At 37.3% G+C, this 24,372-nt stretch overlaps 1 protein-coding gene across 1 annotated transcript in view; it reads right to left on the bottom strand.

The window, feature by feature from the left end:
- Positions 1–1,811: 1,811 nt before the first annotated feature.
- Positions 1,812–24,372, bottom strand: part of LOC124170438 (aconitate hydratase, mitochondrial-like) — a 37,745-nt gene continuing 15,184 nt past the window's right edge. Inside the window, exons 10-15 of the mRNA XM_046549162.1 lie at positions 20,761–21,019; positions 20,322–20,527; positions 19,313–19,410; positions 11,290–11,426; positions 9,350–9,561; positions 1,812–2,476 (exon numbers count right to left, since the gene is read on the bottom strand). Coding sequence (XP_046405118.1) covers positions 2,336–2,476; positions 9,350–9,561; positions 11,290–11,426; positions 19,313–19,410; positions 20,322–20,527; positions 20,761–21,019 — 1,053 coding nt within the window. The 3' untranslated portion in view covers positions 1,812–2,335. The remainder of the gene's footprint in view (positions 2,477–9,349; positions 9,562–11,289; positions 11,427–19,312; positions 19,411–20,321; positions 20,528–20,760; positions 21,020–24,372) is intronic.

A 24,372-nucleotide genomic window follows, 5' to 3' on the forward strand; every position in this document is an offset into this window, starting at 1 on the left:
CCTTCTTGACGAATGTCCTGCAAAAATGCTCCGTACGGATGGGACGGAAGAGTCTCTTGGGGCTCAGTGCAGCAGTCATGCTAAGGCGAGAACTCCACCGTCTCGAAAGGGTTAATGGCTGCCATTTGTGTCATAGACCATGTAATTTTGCTAATGTTAAGATAAATGGATATATTACATCTCTCCCTTTTGGTAAGTTCTTCACGAGGCTATACCAAGTAAACTGGCTCTTCATTTATTACATTTATAGCAGCATAACCACAGGAGGAGGTTTTCCGGATCACAATCCCCCCTTCAGCCATTAAAAGAGGCACCAAAGTGAATAAGATGGCCTCAATGAATTTAAAAAAAACTTTATCACAATAAATGCTTGTACAAAATTACTGTTTTGGAGTCCTAAAAACCACGTTTTCAACATCAAAAATCCCCGGAATGCCCTTTGCCCTCAGGTGTTTTCCTTACACACCGGAAAGGCTTTGAAATCTCTGGTAAACCCCCCCCCCCCCCCACATTTCAGAATAGGGTGGTTTCCTATTATTTTTTTATTGCCTAAATCGAAAAATTATTACTCCTGGAGTATGTAATTCACGCTTTTTGATTTTTAAATTACGATATCTATTTTTAGCGATCAAATGAAAAGTGAAAAATTTCAAGCGCGCGAAAACACGATGCGTAAGTAGGAATGATGGGAAAAAGTCCCTGCGACGCATTTCTGGTTCCCCCTCCCGCCATGTGAGGTGACCTTGATCGAGGCTCTGAGCGCTGATAGGACGCAGGATGCTAGCGGGTAGCTGAGTACCTTGCTGGCTGGTAGTGCTTGGCTTAAAAAAGGTTTATTAATACCTTATCAAACGAAGAAAACTTTCTGACCTTAGCCAGTTTTAATAGGTGATTATTAAGACATGTTTCCCTGAACTCTGTGCCTCATGCATGCATTGGTAACCTCAGACGATGTAGAACTCCTATCCTCTCGTGTAGAAACTAGGTCCCTGTGACGTCATGTGGAGTGGAATCGCATGGGCGCCAATCCGGCCTTTTTCAAATGAGGATAAAATTTGACCCTTGCCATTCGTCTAAACCAGTACTTCAAAAACCAAATAATTTGTGTATTATGAATGCACTAATGGTGGGTAACGAATCGCAATCAATGCCTTTCGTTTTCTTTGATGAAGGAAACTACCCTATCCTGGCTATGCTACTGTTCCCAGTAACCTGATTTTTTTTACCCTAGACACATTCATTTACACTCATAAATGCAAGTTCTTGAACATTCTTCGTACTTTTCTGTATGTTCCTCACATAGTGATTCCCTTTTCCCCACAACTTCAGGATCTTCTTACGCACTCCTGTTATACTCCATTCAGTCCTCCCTGTCTGTGTTTTGCAATTGACTTGTCTCTAGAGAAGAGTAGAGTACCATAAAAAGTACCTGGTTTTAGGGCTGGTTCAGGCATCTAACATCAACTAGAGACCGTTTGGTTCCAAAAACAGCCATATGTAGGGCCTTCTGTGGTGCATCAAGGGCGAGATCTACTTATGTAGGGGCTGATGACGTGTCAAGGGTCAGTTGACCCAATGGGGGTCGACTGAGAAGTCAGCCCTAATTTGTGCATTTAAGTGCCAGTTAAACTTACCCATGCTCTCATTTACATAATAGGCTTTTCCAATATGCACACAAAACGATGGTGTAATACAAAAAACCACATGGAGTCCCATTTATAATTGGAGACTCAATTATAGGTGTTATCATGTTATGATATTTTAGAAATGCAAGTAAAATTTAATGAATAAATAAAGACATTCACTTTAAATATTTTTTCTTTTAAAATGATAATTTATTTAAATTTAGATGGTAGTAGTTTTGAAATTTTTACACATAATACTGCAAAACTTAAAACATGAGGCAGTAATACAACAGCTAGCAGCAAAATATGGATCATTTCTATTTACATTTGACTTTAAAATTTGAGTAAAAATGCTATAAGTACTTACTGGGTGAGAATTGAAGCAAGTAGCAGGAGACTACAAAACTGGCACTGTATACAATTCAATACACGAGGGCTGTGAGTGATTGTAATGTCCCAATTTACAAAAAAAAGTCTCCAGCTAAAATGCTAATTGCCTTTGGAATATTCAGTGTTTTCTAAACAATGCGACACATCTTTACACATGTACAAACCACAAAACCCCTCATAATGATCACACTATTATCCAAGTGCACATAATGCAAATGAATAATAAGTTATTGTACTTTGGTAACATTTTAAATACATACAAATTTACTAACTGTTCTGCTAATGGAGCACTTTCCCACATACTTGAATCACTCAGTCTTTCACTTCCCTGCAGCTATCTGCTTCATTCGGTTAAGTGCACTTCCAGCCTTAAACCATCCAATTTGCTGCTCATTCATTGTATGGTTAAGAGTAATGGTTTCTACCTTACCATCAGCATGCTTGATTTCTGCCTTGATTGGCTGAAAAACAAAGAGGGACATAGTAAGCCATGGTGTCTAGGACCAACTAAAAATGCCATCACAATAGAAGTCATCTTTCATGTGAATTTTTGCTGAAGAAATAAAATACAGTAGACTCGTTAATACAAACAACATTATTACGAAGCAAATAGCTGGTCCCGACGAAAAGGCCTATCAGAGCTATAGTGAAAGAAACATTATTACAAAATTTTTGTTTTTACGAAATTACGAACCTTAGTCCTGGTCCCGGCGGTTACAAAATGAACTTTATTACGAAGTTCCACCAATAACCAATGGCATTTAGGTGGATATACACTACGTTAAGTTTTAATAATCGTGCCACGTTTAACTTCTTCTTGTGTACTATGCCCAAGAGCGTCAATTATGGTTCTTTCGTCAGTATACCAGGAACATCATATAATAAGCTTCATTCCAGCGGAGGCATGGTGACCCACTCCTAACTGCTCGTAAATTGGACGTACAGTTAGTCCTCTTCCTACACACATTCGATTTTTGAACTTTCAGAGATACGAACATAAAAAATTTCAAATTTGGTGCCCTTCGGTTTGGCCGATGCTATGCGGTGTGGCGTAGAGGAACTCGCACTTGGGGCATAAACTGAACGAAGTATCATTGAATCCGGTGTGAATTTAGGAAATATTCAGCGTTTCACCCGTTCTTCCTCACTGTGGGGAGCTATTTTTTTCGGCTCCGGATGCGTCGCACACCCAGCTAGATCAATCAGTCCGTCACAATATCAGATCAGGTTAGTGCACAATTGTGATGCAGTGTTGCATTCTGAAGGATAACTTTACTCCTCGATTCCTTTCATACAGTTCGGCCGGCGAGAGTTGTTGGATGACAGCACAATAGGAGGGGCGGAAAACCCCGAGCGCAACGCCCGAAACCCCCCTCTCTCCCGAAACACACCTCACACCCTTGCCTAGTCATACAATGTTGTCAAATGCATATTCAGCACCGAAATGATCCACCAAAACAAGCCCTTTCTTCTAATCACCAAAACAAGTGATTCTTCCTTTGGGTCCTTCCCACTTGTCGTCCCTTCCGGCTCCTTTCTTCACGGGGCCCTTTTGTTTACAAGTGAAGTAGGCATTTCCCTTTCTTACCTAGCAACCTTGCCCCCTACCCCACCCTAGACCATTCTGCCTGTCATCAGACAACTCTCAGCAGCTGGACTTTAGGTTTATCAACTTACGAACAAGGTCTTGGAATGCATCTAGTTCTTATATCGAGGACTTACTGTATTCGGGAAGATATCAACCCTCGATTGCTTTATGCCACATTCTTCTATTGAGAAACTGAAACAAATTTTCCTGTTTATATACATTTGCGCACACTTTAATAGCGTTTCTTATATACTGTTTTTTTTCGATGATTCCTAAAAGAAACATTCATATGAACTTCGCTATTACGAACCTCCGGTTTTTTGGTCCCATGAACTTCATAATAATGAGAGTCACTGTAGCAGTAATACTGATATGTCAGGAAAAATACATAGAGTGGGATTGATTGTTTGAGGCATGACATTGCTTCATTTTTAATAAAAAAAAAACCTGTAAATTTCACATATGATTTCAACAACAAACAGTTTCGTTAATGTGCAACATCATAGTATACTCTCCCTATATCCTATATTTGCACGTGATGATGTGGTGCAGCGACGGAACTGGTTGTTATTAAAATCATCTGGGAAATTTACACATTTTTTATTTGACATAGAGTGGGCTTACAAGATATAATGCACCATGCACTTGCCACAATAACCAATAAATGGCAAACATAGTGATACATAAAATTCATTCAATAGAATAAAAAAGTCTCTTTATCAAATTAATAATGTTTATGAAAGTTCTTCAATAAGAAAAGTGAAACAATTTTTTAAGGATTAAAGACCTTCTTTCAACAAGTCAAAAAGCATTGAGATGTGGTATAAGCATGATCCTTCAAATATTTAATCATTGAATAATCATTCCTCCACTAGTCAGGTTGTTAAAAATTTCCAAGTTTTTGCAATAATTATTATAAATTTCACCACAACATAAAAAATAACTTCCCCTGGTTACCTCCACTCTTTCATTCTAATACACAAACCATTACTCCTTATACTCAGCTTTAAGGAGGAACCATCATTTCAAACATGCCCGAAAACCTCCCCTTATTTTGACATATGTTGTTGCTCATTATTTTTTCTATCGAATAGTGAAAAAATATTACTATGTCACCGGCCATTTAAGAAAGATTTATGGATTTGAAAATGACGGATTTCCACCTTGAAATACATTGTCTTTATGGGAGAATGATGACCTTCCCTTGTAAAACATTTTTTATCTCAAATTTGGCCCGAAATTTATCGTTGAAAAATTAGCACAGCATAGAATAGACATCGATGCTTAATATATGTATTTTTTTAGAAGGGGTTACCGGTATGTTAGCGCCAGTATTTAAGTTTAAAGAACATACTTCCGGTTTTCTGCAGAGCGAGCAGCCATTATGCGGCGGAGGTAGTGGCAACGTTGCAAATATACGGAGGTTAACTATGAAGAGCGATATTGCACCTGTCGACCGCTGCATAAATTCAGTGAATTGGATTTTTCGGAGTCATTTTTATACGTATTCATTAAACGAATATTCAGTTCATCTCGAAACGTGCTATACACCGAAGTATGAAATTTATCAGTGCTGGTTGTTAAAGTAATTCCTATATGCGACTACATTTTATTAAACATGCGAATAATCATGACCGAAATTCAATACATCCCTTGAAATTGTCGGCGTATCGCTTCAAAAGCGAAAATGATAGAATATAATGAGACTTGCGATAGTTTATCTGTTCTTCTGAATACTACTTCAAATTTTTTCACGTTTATTTCGAAAAATATGCATCGTTTTCAACTTGTAGAAAATACTTATTTTAATAGAAGTTCTAAGCGTAAAGTAGAAAATCTAGCGCATTATGTATTTAATCATCAGTTTAATTGATATTAAATGTCTAGAATAAGGTGTACAGGTAAATGAATATACCACGAGACAAGCATATTGCCGTTGGGTACCGACTATGTAGTACAGTAAAACCTCTATGTAGTGAACCTCTCTACATCGAAAACCTCTATACATCATACCAACCCTCTGGTCCCGTCAGTTTTACATGTAAATTTATAGGCAAACCTCTCTATAGTGAACCTCTTTATATCGTAAAACCTCTATATATCATAGCAACGAGACACCCCGAGACGGCCGAACTACCTCCGCATTTCGTACCGAGACAACTAGAGACCATCAATGCAGCTGCGATAACGAACATGGAATGACATTATCAGCGATAAATGTTTCACGCTTATTTTTTTCTTATACACCTTTAATAATTTTCACGTTAACCATTATTTTGGGCCATTTTGTTCCGTATGAGAGCATACCTAACAGTAAATAAGAAAAAGGCATCCAACTCTCCTAATCATATTAAGTGGCAGTTAATGATGATGATGACAGAAGACATTGTTTTCTCTCAAATCATGGTCAAAATCTTGCGATAGCAATCGCTTTCATTTACTTATGGCTTTATTTTCTTGTAAGTGCCTACATACAATGTTCAGTTAATAAAAGAGGCGACCAGCGCAGCTTATAATCACTTGCTGGCGGAAATATTTCAACCAACTTCACTCTCATCCATGGAGACAGAATTACTCGACCGCATTGCTACTTCTGCTTCTAAAATGAAAATATTTCATGAATATACTGCGACTTGAAATAAATCAAATACAATTTTGCAATTATTTCATTCCCACATTTCCCGGTGTAGCACTTTCTTACTACCGCCTTGGTAATTTTTTTGATGCTTTCGTGAACGATCGTAGTTTATAATTTATTGCGCTTAGCGACATATGTCTTGCCTGCGTATTTATGCCGCAAAATCTGTCTCTCCAATCGGGAGTCCGGGATGTCAATTTCTACCAATACTGACGAACATCAATCCATGCGCGACAATGCTAGGTGAAGGAGACAGCTAATTAGCTGATATGCGGTAGGGCAAGGAAATTTCTTACAGTCGCGGCCGCATTCTAAAGTAGTTCGCCCAGCATTCTCGCCGGGAAATCACGTCCTTTCGCAGACCTAGCATTTTTGTGTGCCCCTGACAGATTTTTTCTTCGGAACACTACTTGCATTATATTTTGGAGAGAGAGAATTCAATGAAATTTTCAAAATTGTGCTCAATTTCTTGTCTATTTTTTGCAGTAGTGACATGTTTATTTATATTTTTATAATTTTTAACAAGTCACATGTTATAAGAATGATAAATCAGTTCTCTAAAAGATATTATCAGGAGTATTTTCAATTATTGCCCATAAAATATAAAAATTACTTAATTAATCATAGGCTGATGATGGATTCGAGAAATAAAAGAAGGCGACTACTTGACATTACCACATAATTAGCTATTTCTCTAGCCATCAACGAGGGCTGGCAGAAGGATGATGTAGCAGTGACCTTTGGAAAGCCATCATTCACCCTGACATCTATTTTAAACAACCAAGGAAAAACATAAGAAACTGTCTATCTAGGCTGCACAATTAAAACACTCAGGCAGTGAAATAAAAGGGATGAAGAAATTATGTTGAGAAATATAAAACTATTGTACTTTCCTCCGAACACTATTAGTAAATTGAATAATTTCTTTGGTCAAAAGGCATTAACGAAAACAGCTAGTGATTTATTTATAGTGAAAATGACATTAAAAAGTGCTCATGTAATTGAAAACATTATTTCAAAAGAGTTTGAAAAAAATTTTAAGCAAAACCAATAACTAATTTATTTTCTAAAAAGGCCTCTTTAACTAGTTACTTTACCTTTGTGTAATCCTTTTCCTAATGTATAACTGTAAATATATGTTCACTTATGCATGCATATATGTTTAAATATAGTTATTTAATGATTAAAAAGACAGTAGCACCTTTCATTTCCCAAGGATATGAAAAAATGGTGCCTTCCACTAAAACCTCTCTATAGTGAACCTCCATACATCAAATTGCCCAAATTTTGGTCCCCTCCATTACGATGTAAAGAGGTTTTACTGTATTTGGAAATACAACTTCGCGAACGTACTAATTAATCAAATACTCACCCATGTAATTCTTCGAAAGTATAAAATAAAATAGACAAGAGTACTTCCTTTTTCACTGACCAAACAATTTACTTTGATACGTTTTCCAAAGGTCCAATTAGCATAATTTGAAAAAACAACAGTAAATACATTTACCTATTCATGAAGTCATTGCAGGAGGATAAAAATTAGGATGCATTCCTGAACAATCGATGGCAGCTGACATAAGTGAGTCCGTAGAAGTTGCAATGCCAGCCTTCCAAATTTACTGAAACTTCGGCACTAGGAACAAGTATTATTTAATTATCCTGATACTAATGATTCGAATTACATTTGGGTTATAACTGACACATTAGTTTCTAATTTTCACTAATCAACTCCTTATTAATAGTATGGATGAGGCTATTGAATGGAAAATCTACAAAGAAATAAACATTAAAGAACTTTGTGTCAGTCATTCGACAAGGACTTTAATCTTCATAAATCAAGACATAAACATTGATTATTTAAACAATGATGGACACTTTATGTTGGGAAATATTGCAAAAATTTCTTAAGAAATTGAAAATGCACGTAAACGATTCGGTATCCTTCAACAGATGCACTCGTTGAAATCGCTTCGATGGAATTGATGGATTCACTTTCGGCCACATTTCGTTTCCTCAAATAATCCAAGCTCTTACCTTTACCTTCAGACACAAATTTGCCTTTAAATCGGCATAAAGACGCCATCACTTCAGCCCAAAGGTATATTTAATAACTTAAGGCTAAGTAAAAGGGATAATAAAACGAGTAATATTGTCACAATGCAACGTAACTCTACGAGGTAACGTAAACAAACAAAGGGGCTCAACCGCTGTGAAACTACGATATGTTGGCAGCGTTGTCAAGTAGGTGGTCAGCAATTATAAATAAACCATTTTTCCAAATTAGGTTGAAATTAACAGAGCAAAAGGTCTCATTAGTTAAGTTCATTTTATTCATCACAAATGATGTAGTTATAAAGCTTTACTGTATTTCCAGAGAAAGTATTTAAATTCTTCCGATACCTAAGAGTCAATATAACAGCCATTCTTCATATCACTAGATTATTCCATTTTAAGTAAAATTCATGCATTGTACAGCTATTTTGATTGATTTAGCATTACTTTTAATTTTTATGAATGACTAATTTAGCGATTTTAACTCGTTGTTATCGAGTTTATCTAACTAATGAAAGCAGTATTTCGAAGTGCAGGTTCCTCCTTAATTATCCATTTAAGGACCTAATTCCATCGTCCTGAAGCTCATTCAGCTATCAATTGAAATCTTCAAGGCAACATTCAGAAAAATTAGGAGAAAGCTTCGGTTGATTTCATATGGAGCTCAGATAAATTTGCATCACATAAGAATTTTAAACTTATTCATGTAATCACAGATAGAAATAACCAATTAAGATGATAGTGTTAAAATGAAATTGAAAGCCTGTTAGAAGAACTACATTTTAGGTACACTAGACTGAAAGAAATGTTTACCTTTTGTGGAAGGTAAAAACTAAATTTAATTATACTACAAGACTAAAATGACTTTCCTTACAAGTGAGTATGCATGATTCAAACCATTTTAAAGCAATGAAAGAGCAACAATAAAAGTAACACTAATAGTTATTTATCAACATAAGGGCTCAATCAAATTAAAGAAATATTAGCCTATTTTCCCCAGTAAAAAAGAAATGTAACTTTATCTAAAAGACTTCAACTCTATTATTATGCTATTACCTTTCCAGGAGCCAATTGAGCCAGTCCAAGCAAAGAAATTTTGTCGGTGGGCTGAATTTTATCATAGTCAGCAGGATTATCAAAGGTCAAAGGCAAAAGTCCTTGCTTCTTCAGGTTGGTCTCATGGATACGGGCAAATGACTTCACAATAATGGCACGACCTCCAAGGTGGCGGGGTTCCAAAGCAGCATGCTCCCTACTGCTTCCTTCACCTGTTTCAACAATTATAGATTAAATAAATAAAAAGACTTCAGCATAGCTCCTGAACACAGAACTTATGAATAATGAGAACCTTTTTTTACCCATTAATCATAGCTTGAATTGAGGGTGCACCTCTTACTTAAAATCACAACATAACTGAGATAAGATTTGATGCTTTCCTAGCGAATTATCCAACATCAGCAGAAATAAAGTTTTAGCCTCGTGCAATTCCTGTGAAAAGTTTACCCACAGAACATACCTGCTCTACTTTCCATATTGCAAATATTTAAAACCACTAACAGTTTATTTAACAGGTTTTAGAAAGAATCAATCACAGAAAATACTGCAGTAAAAAAATTGCCATAGTCCAAGATAAATGAATGGCTTCCACAAAGGATTGGCCAAGGAACTCCTTGACCCAACTCCAAGGAAAGCCATGCTCTTGTAAATATTAACCTTTGAGGTGTGTGCTTAATATAATTGCATCCTAAAGTTACATGATTCAGGTGGAGGGCTTGGAGAATGACCAGAAATACACACTACAATCCCCAAGAAATTATGATAAAATAAAAAATAAAGCCCAAAATTGTTTTTCTCAAACTTCAACGCTAAAAACAAGTAGGCATTTTTAAGACAAGTAAATTCGGCATAAATGGAAAAAGCTTCATTTCAACATTAAATACAAATGATAAACAACACAATTCTCCATACAGTTATTTATGGTGAAAGCCAAGTTTAGGGCATGTAAAAACATTTAGAATGAGTCTTCTACAGTGGAACCTCGTTAAAGCGAGTACGGGCTATAGCGACACCCCCGCTATTACGAGAGATAGCCGATGCACCGTCAATTGACCCTATAATAAGCGTGTTAAAAAATTCGTTTTTACGAGACCCTTTCGGCGTTGGCTCTCGCCATAGCGAGGGTTTCACCGCCGGAAGACTTTCATCAAGACTCCTTAACCTCTGTAATTGCGAGCGATCTGTTAGAAATGAAGTTAATGGAGTGCTCAGTCTCAAATTTATGTGGTAAACTGTAGTTCGATAAATACAATGATTGACGAAACAATGCTTTGCATGATTTTTATTCAGTGCGGCGCTTATAAATTGTTTGAATAGTTACTCGTTATTTGAGTAAGGAAATTTAGTGATGCAAAAAAACATCGCCTTTCGTCTGGATTTATGCTTACGTTTATCGGATAGATGTTTATCTGTCGCCGCACCACTCCTGTTCCTGTATATCTGTTCGCAACAGGTATATTGGCTATTATTTGCTCCACCTCCGGTAAAGCGACAATTCGCTATAGCGAGTGTTTATTAGTGCACCGTGGGGTGTCGTTATATCGAGGTTGCACTGTATATATTTATTTCATCCATATTTTAAACTATGGGAGAAATAGAATCTCCTCTAAATTATATTAGTCTTTATCCTACACATTTACAAAAATGTCAATGAGATTTAGTTATTTGTTGAAAGTCATTCTGCCGAACATTTCATTTTACAGGAGCTGGGCATGTTGCTAAACAAGAACCCACAGTAATGGCTTATTGTGTGAGGGCGATCTTAGCTCAAATTGTGATTGACAAGGTAAGTTTTAATGAACAATTTAATCACACTGCAGGGTTCTGAGTCATACAATGGAATCAAGTCTAATTTTCAAATTATCCTTTTGGAATGAGTATAAACTTGAACTTTATATCATTGGCAAAGTCACTTTGAGAGGGAATAATTGAGCACATACCGTAGTTTTCATCTCCCACAGCACACCATCTGATTCCTTTCGCCTTGTAGGCACGAGCCACATCAGGTACACCACCCCATTCTCCAGTCAACTGATTCTTGACTTTGTTCATTTCATTGTTATCAGCATTCACAGCACTATAAAAAAAGGATCACTTCATTCAAAGAAAGTCTAAAAAGACTACAGTATCAGACACCAAGCAGGTGATACCAAAACAGAAGGAACAAACTAAACAGAGTTATAAGACGTCTACTTAATGGGAAATTAAGAGTTTTGGGAAATTTTGAAAAAATGTCAATGGCTGCTATTATGGATAAGCGTTGCAAAAAATAGCATACGCTATTCTGCGGGTCATTATAGCAACGACCCCGTATTATGAATGAAGCGTAGTAATAATTTTGTTCGGAATAGCAGCATGCTATTCCTTGCGCGAGCTATTTGGAAGCTCCGCCTCTTCCCGTATGAAAAACTTTCTGAACAGTTTGCGTAACCAATGAGGGAGAAGATATTTTATATATTTTTCTGTATTTTACGGAATATTGACTTGAAATTATAAATAATTGCTTTATTTACATTTAAAAATTATATTAAACCTTGGAAATATATAATACGCTTTGAAAATCTCATTTAAGAAATCAGCTGTTTGTTGTGTTTGTGATAATTTCCCAATGGCTTCAGACAGGTGGGTTAGGTCATAATTTCGTTGTTATAATGATGATTTATCGGACATAAATATTCAATGATTTACCTATATCCGATCGGTCCTTTACCGTGAGATATATGCTATGCGAAATAATCATTGAAAGCTAAATATGTTTGATTTTCTTCGTAAATGTGTTAGGCTTCGAAGTCTGTTTGTTGCATATCAGAATTAATATGTATCAACTTTTATTGTATTGCTCGTGACGATATCGTTTTACTGTATGAACTAGAAGCTTTCGTTTCTAATGTTATCTATATATTATATGACTCCCTAATTTCAGTGTTCATTCTCTGTTTAGGAAATGAAGTAGGTGGCAACGTCACAGCTGTGCTTTCATGTATTATGATGGAATAGTATCGATATTTCAGCTGCATATTTGGAAAAAGCAGAGGGAGGTGATGGTGAATTTGAGGATGGATGGAACAGCTGTGAAAAAGTGAATCTAGCAATAGTGAATCGTGTGGAAAGTGCTGTTGTGTCAGTTATCATTGTTTTCGTATCAGCTGATTTTATTATGTGCTCACTGAAATTTTTGATAGACCCTGAACTGTGCCGATAAACTGAAACTTAATTGTGTGATAAACTTACTTGTCTATAGAGGAAACAATTTGTATTCAATTCCACATGATATATATTGCATTAATGATGTAGTGCATGGATATTCCATTAAACGTTTGTGGTGAATCATATTTGTTCGGAAACTTTATTGGTGTTCGGAGAAATCCTTTGTTTTCAAGCAAGTAATTCAAGTCGACTGCCCGTGTTTATAATTTAGTAAATTTTTAGTTTTAATTGTAGAAGGCAGCGAATAGTGGGGAAAACAATTTCGACTCGTTGCATGTATTTGTATATACTGTCCAATTGAGGAAATGAACGGCTGATCAAAGTATATGGTATTATTATGGTAATATATGGTTTTCATTGAAAGCTATAACTATTAATATATTTGGCGAGTTAGTGTGTTAACACAAGCTTGAAATTTTTCAAAAATCGACCTGATAGCCTACATTGAGGATATTTTTAGTAGCAAGTCAAGTGATGAAATAAAATTATGAATTGTAAATATGAATAAAACACGTAAAATTTGGGCTAATGGTAGTAATTCTTTGCATTAATTGTTATTGTTTTCGTACTGTCGATGAAGCAAGCTTGTGCTTCATATATTAAGCTCGAATGTTAATTCCTAACCAAATCACTTAACTAGTTAAATATTCATCACTTGTGCTACTATTATTTAATTAAAATAAAGCTGATATCATTTTATTTTTGGCTATTATTCCATTTTTCAATGCTTGATTAGGTTACTTTAACCTCAGAAAAACAATTCGACATCGCAATGCGCACGTTTTCTGGTTGCAATACCGAATTGCTCGGCATCGAAGACCGCGTAATATTATAGCAAGCCTACCGGTTGCAATTCGCCGTTCATAATAGTAAATAGCAACGGGCCTATGCTATTCTGAGAATTACGTCTTCCGGTGTAGTAAAAACACGAATTGCAACCGTTCGTAATACCAAATAGCATAGGCGTTGCAATACGCTATATTATAGCAACATCGGTTGCAATAATGAAGAATAGCATAATGCTATTCCATCCATAATAGCAGCCAATGAGTAACAAGTTCTTAAGTATTTTTTTCTGAATTACAGCTTGAAAAATAAATACCAGGCAATGCAATGTGTAATTAAAACTACATGGGCAGCTTACATTTTTTTATTCTCCTTATAAATTATGCTACTAATGTGGCTTTATTTTTCCTATACATATACAGTAAAACCTCCATACAATGACTTTGCTAGGACCAGAAAAATATTACTGAAGTGAATATAGGGCTGTCTTCTCAGTCGACCCTGTAAGGCCAACTTACCCTAGATACGTCATCAGCGCCTATATAAACCAATCTTGCCATACATGCACCACAACAAGCCCTAAATATGGCCATTTTAGGAACTAAACTTGATGGAGGATACCCGAAACAGCCCTACACCCTACAAAAACATGGTGGCCTAATTTTGTCAGCTGATCAACTCAATAAAAGAATCTACATAATAATGGATTTTAAGTGAGATTAGCTTACACAAACCAGTTTAAAATGTACAGAAACACTGCAGAAAGGTAATAATATGTACAACAGCATTATGCACATGAAGTTAAATAATAAAATTGGCTGAAGTCAATATAGTGGTATACATACACCTTGTTTCTGTGAATATATATTAATATTTTTCACCTTTGGCACTTAGTATGATTTTGAAAAACCAATACCTCACTTATGTATAACCATACAAAACATCTTTTCATGTCGCTATTTGCCAAATAATCAACTCATTTACAGAAAGTAAAAGCTAATGACGAACCTTGATGGAGCAACTTAAGTTCCCATGTCAACGATTATATTTGCCCATACTTATCACTATCTTGTACAGACAGCTTATGAAGTAATTAAAAAACTATAGAATATAATGCGGTTCCAATTCTGGCTTGATATGAGAGTATTTGTAGCAATAATTAACCTTTTCCCTATGAATGACTAAAATACACCCATGTCTCGTATAGCGCAATTTCGATTAGCGCAATTTCGATATAGCGCAAATTCGTTCCTCGGGGAAACATAGCAACGCAGTGTAGCCTAATCAAAAATTTTAAACGCTCTTGTGATAAAACGTGAACTTGCGCTAAGTACACACGTAATTTCTATCAATTTACGCATATTAATATTATTTCTTGCCTCAAATCTTCTTTTTTGTTTATATATTAATCGAAATTCATTGCTGTGCAATTGCCAAAAGTATTACTCGTCATTGGGTCCAGATAGCTGGCCTACCGAAGATTTATCTCGTCTCCTTAACAGAATGATAAAAAATAATTTAGATCGTTAATTAAGCGTGGGGCTAGTGGAAATGAGTTTTTTTTCAGCAATACGGTTTGAGACGTATTTTTGCCGTCGTAGGTTACCGGGCGATTGACTTCCAGGTAGAGGGTCTACGCTAAAGCCTTCAAGGTCATCGGTATTCACGGGGGAGAAATGGAGCGGTGGCCGAGTTGCGCATGAATAGCATCAACACATAAAAGGGTCCGCTATAGAGTCTCAAACACAATGGCTTCGTTCCCTCCCCGCAGTCATAGGCCTTCTGCGTCTCAGGAATACAGTTCAGCAGAAGAAGGTGATTTAGATAGAGCCATACAGAGTAAAAACCAAGAGAATATGGCAAAAAATAGGAATGCGTGTAGAAAAATCAAGAATTTATCAAGAAAAACCATAAACCTAGAAGAGGACTTGAGAGAGGTCAATTGCTTTGAAAATGGAGAGCGTCAAAGTGATATTGCGCGGAAGTTTAAACTCACGATGCCTTATTAGACGAAGCTAAAATATCAGTGGCCTCAGCCGCACCAACTTCAACCAAGCGGTCTACACATACGGAAAATTCATGGTGAATCAGTACAAAAAGACGAGAGTGGTAATCGCTCCGAGACATTTAGTGAAAGCGGTTGGTTCCAGAATTTAAACGGCAAGCAGGTATTTTCAGTGCGGCGATATCAGGTGAATCTGCAAGTGTTGATAGCGCAGCCACCACAACATTTTCTGATGAACTCCAAGCTGTTATTGAAAGTGGCTCCTTTCCCCCTCAACTAGATCTAGTGTTGACGAGACGATATTCTTTTGGAAAAGAATGCATTCTCGTTCATTCATTTTCAGGGAAGGAAAACCTGGGTCAGGTTTCAAGGCATTTAAAGACTGTTTCACGTTGCTGCTAATGACTCGGAGGACTTCAAATTAAAATGATTTATCATTCATAAACTCCGCTAGCTATGAAATGACATTTAAAGTAGCATTTTCCTGTCATTTCGATGAGCTACAAAAGGGCCTGGGTGACACAACAGTTGTTTTTAGACTAGTTTTAAAAATCGTCAACTGCCGGCAACGCATTACGATCCCCTGAGATAGCAGATGTTAGCCCACCCGCACGACAGGATGGAATTTCGAAAGCACGTAAGAATTTTTTTTAACGTGAATAAAAGTCTTTGAATGCGTGAATACTATCTTTAAAAATGTTTTAAACTATAAATATTTATATAAATAATGTTTTCTAAGGCTTTTTATGGGAATATAGATGTTTTAGAGGAAATTCAATACCAAAGACCTATGCTACCAGGAACGCATCCCTATCTTCCCTATGTTAAAACGCTCTCGTATAACGCAAATTCGTATAGCGCAAAGACCCCAAGGAACGCATCCCTTGCGCTATACGAGACATGGGTGTATGCGGCAGGACATTTCTTGACCCAGCAGACGAAAGCTGCAAATTTTCATCAGAGATTTTTCTATGCAGGCGAACGAATGCCAAAAATATGCATTTCCTTGCTCTCCCCCTTTCATGACATTCGCGGTTCGCAGTCTTAGTTTCGGGACCCAAAAAAGTGGGACTTGGGCCGTACCCTCGAAATCTGGGAGCACGTACCTGGACCCTTCATCTTATATTACCCCTCTTTATGGTATGGGACCATGATCATTCAATTGTTCATTCAGTCAGTTTTCGAAACAAAAATGTATTTCTTTTCTCAAGAAATATTAACTAATAATTGAATTCTTTGTCTTTTGAGCAGCGTTTACAATTTTTAAACGAAATTCTACAATAAATATTAACTTATATCTTGATTTCAGTAAAAACATCAACATGGAAATTGTTGTTCATTAAATGTGTTAATATTGACGATATAGCTACGTTCAAAATTTGACATTCTCAGAATAAAATGAGGAATTCAATTCAAAGTTTGCAATTTACGTTCAAGCAACAATTATCCATATAGCTAATTTATACAAACAAAGCATGATTGACCACGGACCAACGCCACTGGTTGGTTTATAAACACCGAAAGGAGAAAGCCTAACTACCCTCGGAGTCTGATTAAATTCGGGGTCCCCACTAGGTAGGGTTGAAAAAGGTTGTGCTGAGAGTGTGAGATTATCTGCAAGACCCTTCTTAACGAATGTCCTGAAAAAATGCTCCTTACAGAGGGGATAGAGAGTCTCTTGGGGCTCAGTACAGCAGTCATGCTAAGGAGAAAACTCCACCGTCTCAAAAGGGTTAACGTACCAACACGACCTGGCCGACAAAACCGATTTTTATTCCTTAATTTACCTTGAGCCATTGTCCCAACAATCTGCTAAAAAATTATCGGACATTTATCAGTTTTGTGCTTAGGTCCCACTACACACCCAGAGAGAAGAATTGGAGCCATACTATCATCGATGTCTTCTCAGAGAACTTGACCCACCACCACTAGGGTCCACTTAGAAACGCATGCAGGGGCCTCTTGTTAAGAAGGCACGGATGAGTAGGGTCAACTCTTATTGCCGGCCATAGAATATCGAATTAGAATTTATAATACAGGGAACCTCGATCTATCGTTATTCAGGGGGATGGATGAAAAAATGATGAATGCAGGAAAACGATCAATGCAGGAATGTTAGACCACGTTGCCTATGTCCCAGGAAACACTGGATTTTTTTGCGAATTATGAATTTTATTATTGGATTCAAACAAGATTTTAGCCGATTACAGGATTATTAATACTTTATCGAACCACTTAGGTCATATTATTGATTTGACTTATATCTCTTTCAAATATCCTAAAGGAACCTTGCTAAAAAATGTTTGCACTCCACTCGGCATTTTCACTGCTATTATGGATTTCTGTCAGATTTAAAAATTCTTAACCATCAAACGCCATTTCAAGTACATGTATTTACGAGAGCAATGTGCATGTTATGCCTAAAACAGCTGCTTTCGCTGACGCAGTGATTGGTTGTGAGATGGATCAAAAAGGCCAAAAATATTTCATTATTTGAAATGTTCCTTTCTAGCAATTACATTTTTAATATGATTTAAGGCAATGTGCAAAGCGTTAACAATGTTGCATTAATGGTCAGCGGCATGCCCTTCATCCCACTTTTATTTTCACCAGGTATCTTGCTCTACTCCCACCCCTGCCGTCATGTGCTAACGGACAACCCGAGGCGTTCTGCAATATTCACGCGCTTCTAGCCTGGATTCTTTTCTTTGTCTTCCATTATTTTCAGTCCATATTTTAAAGTTCTCACTTGTTTCTTCAGAAGGGCCATGGTCCGAAGACGAATAAAAGTAAAACTAATAAAAATCACCCATTCTTTTCTAATGAGCGTAGCGCCAGATGAGCAGATGAATTCGGATTACTAGTAGGAAGAAACAAAATATCCTGAGAAGACATCGCTTCGTTAGCAACTCTGACAAGTGAGACTTGTAGCATAACTCGTAAATTGTAACCTGATGCCCTGTTTTCGAAAAAAAAAATGCCGACAAGCTCACAATCAGCTGCGAGGATATCGAGATCCGCCAGAAATCACCAAAATGTATTATGTATTATAAATGTATTAAATGTATTTGTCAAATGATGGATGCGGGAAAATTATACGACGGGACCACGATCTTCAAACGATCAATGCGGGAAAATGATACTTCGGGGAATTACATTGTCTTTATGGAACTTAATTTGGGACCAGGAGCGGCGAACGATGAAAGCGGGAAAACGATTAATGCGGGAAAACGATCAATGCAGGAACTATAGATCGGGGTTCCACTGTAATTCTTTCTCAGCAAACTAATGAAATGCATTTTTTCCTGGATTGGATCAGGTCTTCTTCTACCTAAGTAATGAACCGGTGGGAAACTCCAGTAGAATTAATCTTGCTGTAGAAGGTTTCCCTCCATGCATGTGGTACACAGGCGACAGGGAACCCAATGCATATTCTGAATGTTATTTGATGTAAGTCAAGCAAAACTATCAACCTCTTCCCAGTGACCAAAAAAATCTCTGTAGCTACGATAAAAAATTGCTATTATTCACCACAAAATGCAGCAGTATCATCACGTCCTTTACAATCCTAATTCAATTAAGCAGTTAAGATACAGTACCTTCCGCATTGCTTATTACCTCAATATCCAAGGGAAAAATTTACCTATACTGCAAAATGCTTTTTTTTTTAATTTGTCATAAAGGCACACTTTTCCAGTTTTAGGCCCAAGTGCAGATTTTGTTGTACAGAGTTTTCGCAACCAAAGAGGTTTGTTACAGAAGGCTTTGTTTTTCCAGCATTGCCCATTGGGAGGGCTTGGAACCAGAGCTATGACTTCAAAATAGGGAGATTTCTCTTAAGTTACCCTATATGAGGTTCTAAAAATGATACAGTAGACATTGAAATCAAAATGACAAAAATAACTTTAACACCAATACACATTATCTCAAGGGAATATCTATCTCAAAAAACACTAGGAACTTACCCAATGAACATGTTGTTTGAAATATTGTCAAGATGTCCTCGGTATTTCAACCATGGGCCAGCAGCAGAAATATGATCTGTCGTGCACTTTCCTTTAACCTGAAATATTTTTGACAAATAATAGTAGTTCATAAAATTGATTAAGACTGAATTAAATGAAAAATAATTCAAGGCAAACATCCCATGAAGTATTACTGTCAAAATTTAAATCATAAATGTCTAAGTTTTCAGGCGAAAATTAATGAAAGATTTTATATGCTTTTCGACGTTTCACATGTTATGCAATAGCCACATTACCACATAATATCAATCCTTAATAGGTAATTTTTTGACCTTGTAGAAGTTTTAATCATGATGGTCAGTGAGGCCAATATGAGTTAGTGGAGCTAAGAAGAAATCCTTTACAGATGCAGCCATTCCCAAACATGATTTGAGGCTTAGAAAGCAGGCCCACACATAACTAGGTAAGTTTAGCTACAATGAAGTAGAATAGCCTTTGTTCTAAACGGGCTTCACTGAACATACATAAATAGAGAAAGGACACTTTGTGAGCCTGTACCTAGATTCTTTTACAGCAATAATTGATAAATTTTTCCCCAACATTCAAGTCTCATCGCAGAAATGCAATTATAAAGTGAAAGCGTTAACACACAAGACCCACTGAAAGAACTCACTAACAGGAGAAAAAATTAAAGCAAGCAGCCCAAAAGTCTATGTCTTAAGGCATTTCATACTCAAAGGTGGGCTACTAAGACTCTATAATTACTTATCTAAAAGACATTAGGTCACAATTATGATGGATGAATTATAAAAAATTAACATCAGTCAATAGACAGGGTTCCCACTCTACCTAAATAATGAAATTCACGGCTTTTTCCAGGTTTTTTCACGGTGGACAAAATTCACGGCTAATTCACGGTTTTAAGGTTTTCACGGTTGAGTGGGAACCCTGATAGATAGGAAAACCCTACTGTAAAATCCAATCATCAACTTCAGGGGCACAGCCTCACCTTGATAAGGATAGTAAGATCAGTGAGATCTTTTCCATCCCAAACATCAAATGGTTCAAGAAGCTGCAATCGCTGTGACTTGGGATCAACATCTACTTTCAAGTTCTTTCCATCAGATGGTGGGGCTTGGTAGGTGTCCACACCAGGATCAAAACCACTCTTGGGAAGTTCATCACCAAAGGGAGAATCTAACAAGAATTCCTTGCCTGAAGAGTCCAGTAAAGATACAATTAGAATTGTGCTTATTTAAGTGATGAATTTTGGATTTGAGATTGATATTTGCAAATTATTTCAATAGAAGATTTCCAAGAAAATTTAATTCTGAGAGTCAAAAAGAAATCATTGAGGAAATAAATTGCTCCATTTAAATGAAGTTGACTACACCTGTTTTATTACCAAAGTCAAAAATTCCAACATTTGTGTATTTAATCTCACTCACCATCTGCTCCTTTTAGTTTGTCAGTCTGTGGGTTAAAGTTCAAGGTGCCAGCAATGGACAGGGCGGTCACCAGCTCAGGAGATGTCACAAATGCGTGAGTTGCTGGGTTGGCATCATTACGACCGGTGAAGTTCCTGTTATATGATGTCACAATCGTGTTCTTCTCTCCCTTCTTAACGTCTTTCCTGTCCCACTGACCAATGCATGGCCCGCATGCATTAGCCAAAACAGTCCCTCCGAATTCACGCAGGGTTTGGGCCTATAATAAGAATGGAAAAATAACAATGAAGAATAATGAAGGCAGACTCTGCACATACATTGACACAAACCCAATATTTTACTTGGCATGATTCAACTAAATATTACCAGGCCCTTTAAATGAAATAAATACGAGGTTTTAAGTGGTGCTGAGGTCTGTTTTAGATTTGGCAAACCTCCATTTTACAGATTATGCTCGATAGATAATGTATTCATTTGATCTAGATAAGTAGCAATCTGCTGTATCCTGCATAATAAAATAAAACACTCTGTTGACACAACTCAATGTGCACAGTCAGAAGCAACGAGTGTAAACATCAAAATGATGGCAACGGAAGTAAGAAGCAACTCCAATGCTGCCAAATTGGTACACACAAAAATAATCTCATTACGAGCGTGATGCGCCCGCTCTTTTCAATGCGTTGAAGTTATTATGTTAAAATCAAGTTGAATTCCTAAGTTTATTGTTTGATGCAGAGATGGCGCTGCGACACAAATTTTGTAGTTATGTACGTTACTAAGAAAGTTAACAAATAGAGAGAACCTAGAAAAGAAAAAGACTAGCATCTGCAGTTAAAACAGAGTTATCGTAATGTTTCTCTAGGTTTAATGTTTAATAGTTGCAAGCAAGATTGTGATAATTACGTCGAGTTAAAGTTTGCTGTGAAGTCTCGTTAATTCAGCGTTCTTTAAGAATGGATTTGGCGAAGCACATCAAACCCCTGGCTGGAGAGGCGGACTGGCCAATTTGGAAGAGGAAATTGCGGGACTTGTTAGATTACAACAAAGGAGCCCTAGATGCCATTGATGGAAAATTGGTGAAACCCGAGCCTCTGTCGCCTAATGCTATGGAAGATGAAATCAAAGAGCACAAGAAGGTCAGCGATTTATTCCGTAAGGCAAATAGTTACTCAAAGTCAATCATTTCAAGTTCAGTGACTGACGTAATTTATGAGAAAATCATGGACAAAGAAACAGCGCGAGAGGCGTGGGAGGCATTAAAGTCAAATTTCGAGGCGTCATCCAAAGACCAGCTGTTCAAAATATGTACCGAGTTTTTTGCGTTTAGCTGGATTAATGGAGAGGATGTTTCGACTCATGCCGCGAGATTAAAAAATTTGTGGTTCGAGCTAAATAACAGCTTGAAAGCCAAAAATGAAAATGCGCTGCCAGACCTGATTTTAGTCAGTAAAGTCTTGCAAATTTTACCGGGTGAATACGAGAATTTCAGATCCAGCTGGATGTTATTGTTGAAAGATGAAGAAAAGACTTCTGAAGAGCTGATCACCCAGTTGTGTATGTACGAGTGAAATTTTAGGAAGAGCGCTAGCACAGAAGGAGACACTGCAGGAGACGCATTATTCGTGAAGAGCGGAAAGCCACGGTCAAGTCAAAGTTGGAAGAGGTCAAAAGGAAATGACAGTTGCAACTACTGCAAGAAGAAAGGGCATTGGGTTAAGAATTTTGAGAAGCGATTGCAGATGGAAGACGGGCAAAGAAGAACATTACAAAGGTTGCACACAGCAATGAAGTCGACACCAAATGTGCAATAACTCTAGAGTGCAACGAAGTGTTTGCAACAGAGATGCATTCAACAGATTGGTGGATTGACAACGGAGCAACAAAACGCATAACAAATTCTTTTGCGTATTTTAGTGAATTTAAGGAGTTCAAGAGTCCAAATTCAGTTAAAGCAGCGGGCAAAGAGAAGCTTCAGGCTGTTGGGAAAGGGACTATAATGATTTTGTCCGAAGTGGAGGGCAAACTTTTGCAATTGGAGCTACGAGATGTTTGGTACGTTCCTGAAATTTCGGAAAAACTTATTTTCTGCTCTTTCAGCTCATGACAGATATACGAACAGCAAGTTTTGCTCAACGGCAACGAGGTGTTGGTTTCAAGTGAACAACCAAACCGTTGTTAGTGGATCAAGAAAAGCCGGAGGAACTCTCTTCAAAGCAGAGATAACTGCGATTCTTCCAGAGAGTGAAGAAGGCATAAATGTTGCTGTAGCTGATGGTTCGGTACTGCAATTGTATCACGAAAGAGTAGGGTATCACTATGAAGATGATGAAAGAATGTTGTGAGCCCTGCATTTTCGGCAAGTCACATCGTGTACTGTTTGGCACTCGGAGAAAGGCAACAAGACCTGGAGAACTTTTTTCTTCTGATGTTGTAGGCCCATTTTGCGAATCTTTTAGTAAAAAACGATTTCTAGTTTGGTTCAAGGATAGCTACACAAAGTTTCGTTATGGCTTCGTAATTAAACAAAAGTCAGATGTCAAAATTGTGTTAAAACAGGTCTTAGCACATGCAAAGACACTTGGGCATAACATTAAAGAGCTACTCAGTGACAATGAAGGAGAATTTGATTGTGAGACATTAAGCACATTCTAGCAGAGAGTGGAATCACACAGAGACTGACAGTGCCATACACACCTCAGCAGAATGGCGGCAGTGACCGTGAGAATAGAACAATCGTCGAGATGGCAAGGACCTTCAAGCACTCAAACAGTGAAGTTGAATGTCCTGATGCAACATGGGCAGAGCTAGTGACAACAGCCATTTACATTCTTAACAGAACAGAAAAATCGTCAGAAGATGGAGTCAGTCCTTATGAACTGTGGATGGGAAAGAAACCAAAAATCAAACATCTGCGTATCATTGGATCTTCCTGCTACGTTCACATTCCATCCCAAAAGAGGGGAAAGATGGACAAGAAGGCAGAGAAAGGATTCCAAGTAGGATATGACGGAGATGAGCGATACAGAGTTTACGTTCCAACTAACCACAGAGTTATCCTGTCCAGAGATGTTAAATTCCAAGAGAGAACTAAAAAATGTAAGGACGAAGTCAAGCTACCATTCAAAGATATCGGGCCTAGAGACGAATTTGAGGAAAAGAAGCAAGAAGAGTCACAGATCGACATTGAGAAAGAATCATCAATGAGTGATGTAGAATCATGGATCGTGAAATTGCCTCATTGAAAGAGAATCAAACCTGGATTTTGACAGAGCTTCCAACAGGTGCAAAGGCAATTCCATGTAAACGGGTATTTCGACTCAAGAAAAATCCAGACGGTAGCATTGACAAGTACAAGGGGAGATTGGTTGTTAAGGGATTCAGTCAACGTCATGACATCGATTATAGCGAAACTTTCAGTCCGGTAGCGAAGATGGGGACTATACGCTCAATGCTAAGCATTGCAGCAAGTAAGAAGATGCACCTGACACAATTTGACGTGTCGACAGCATTCCTTTACGGAGAACTTGAAGAAACCATTTTCATGAAACAGCCTCAAGGATATGAAGATGGAACAAGTAAGGTTTGTCAGCTGAAGAGAAGTATTTATGGACT

Source organism: Ischnura elegans, chromosome 1, assembly GCF_921293095.1.
Source record: "Ischnura elegans chromosome 1, ioIscEleg1.1, whole genome shotgun sequence".
In the NCBI taxonomy this organism is placed as follows: domain Eukaryota; kingdom Metazoa; phylum Arthropoda; class Insecta; order Odonata; family Coenagrionidae; genus Ischnura; species Ischnura elegans.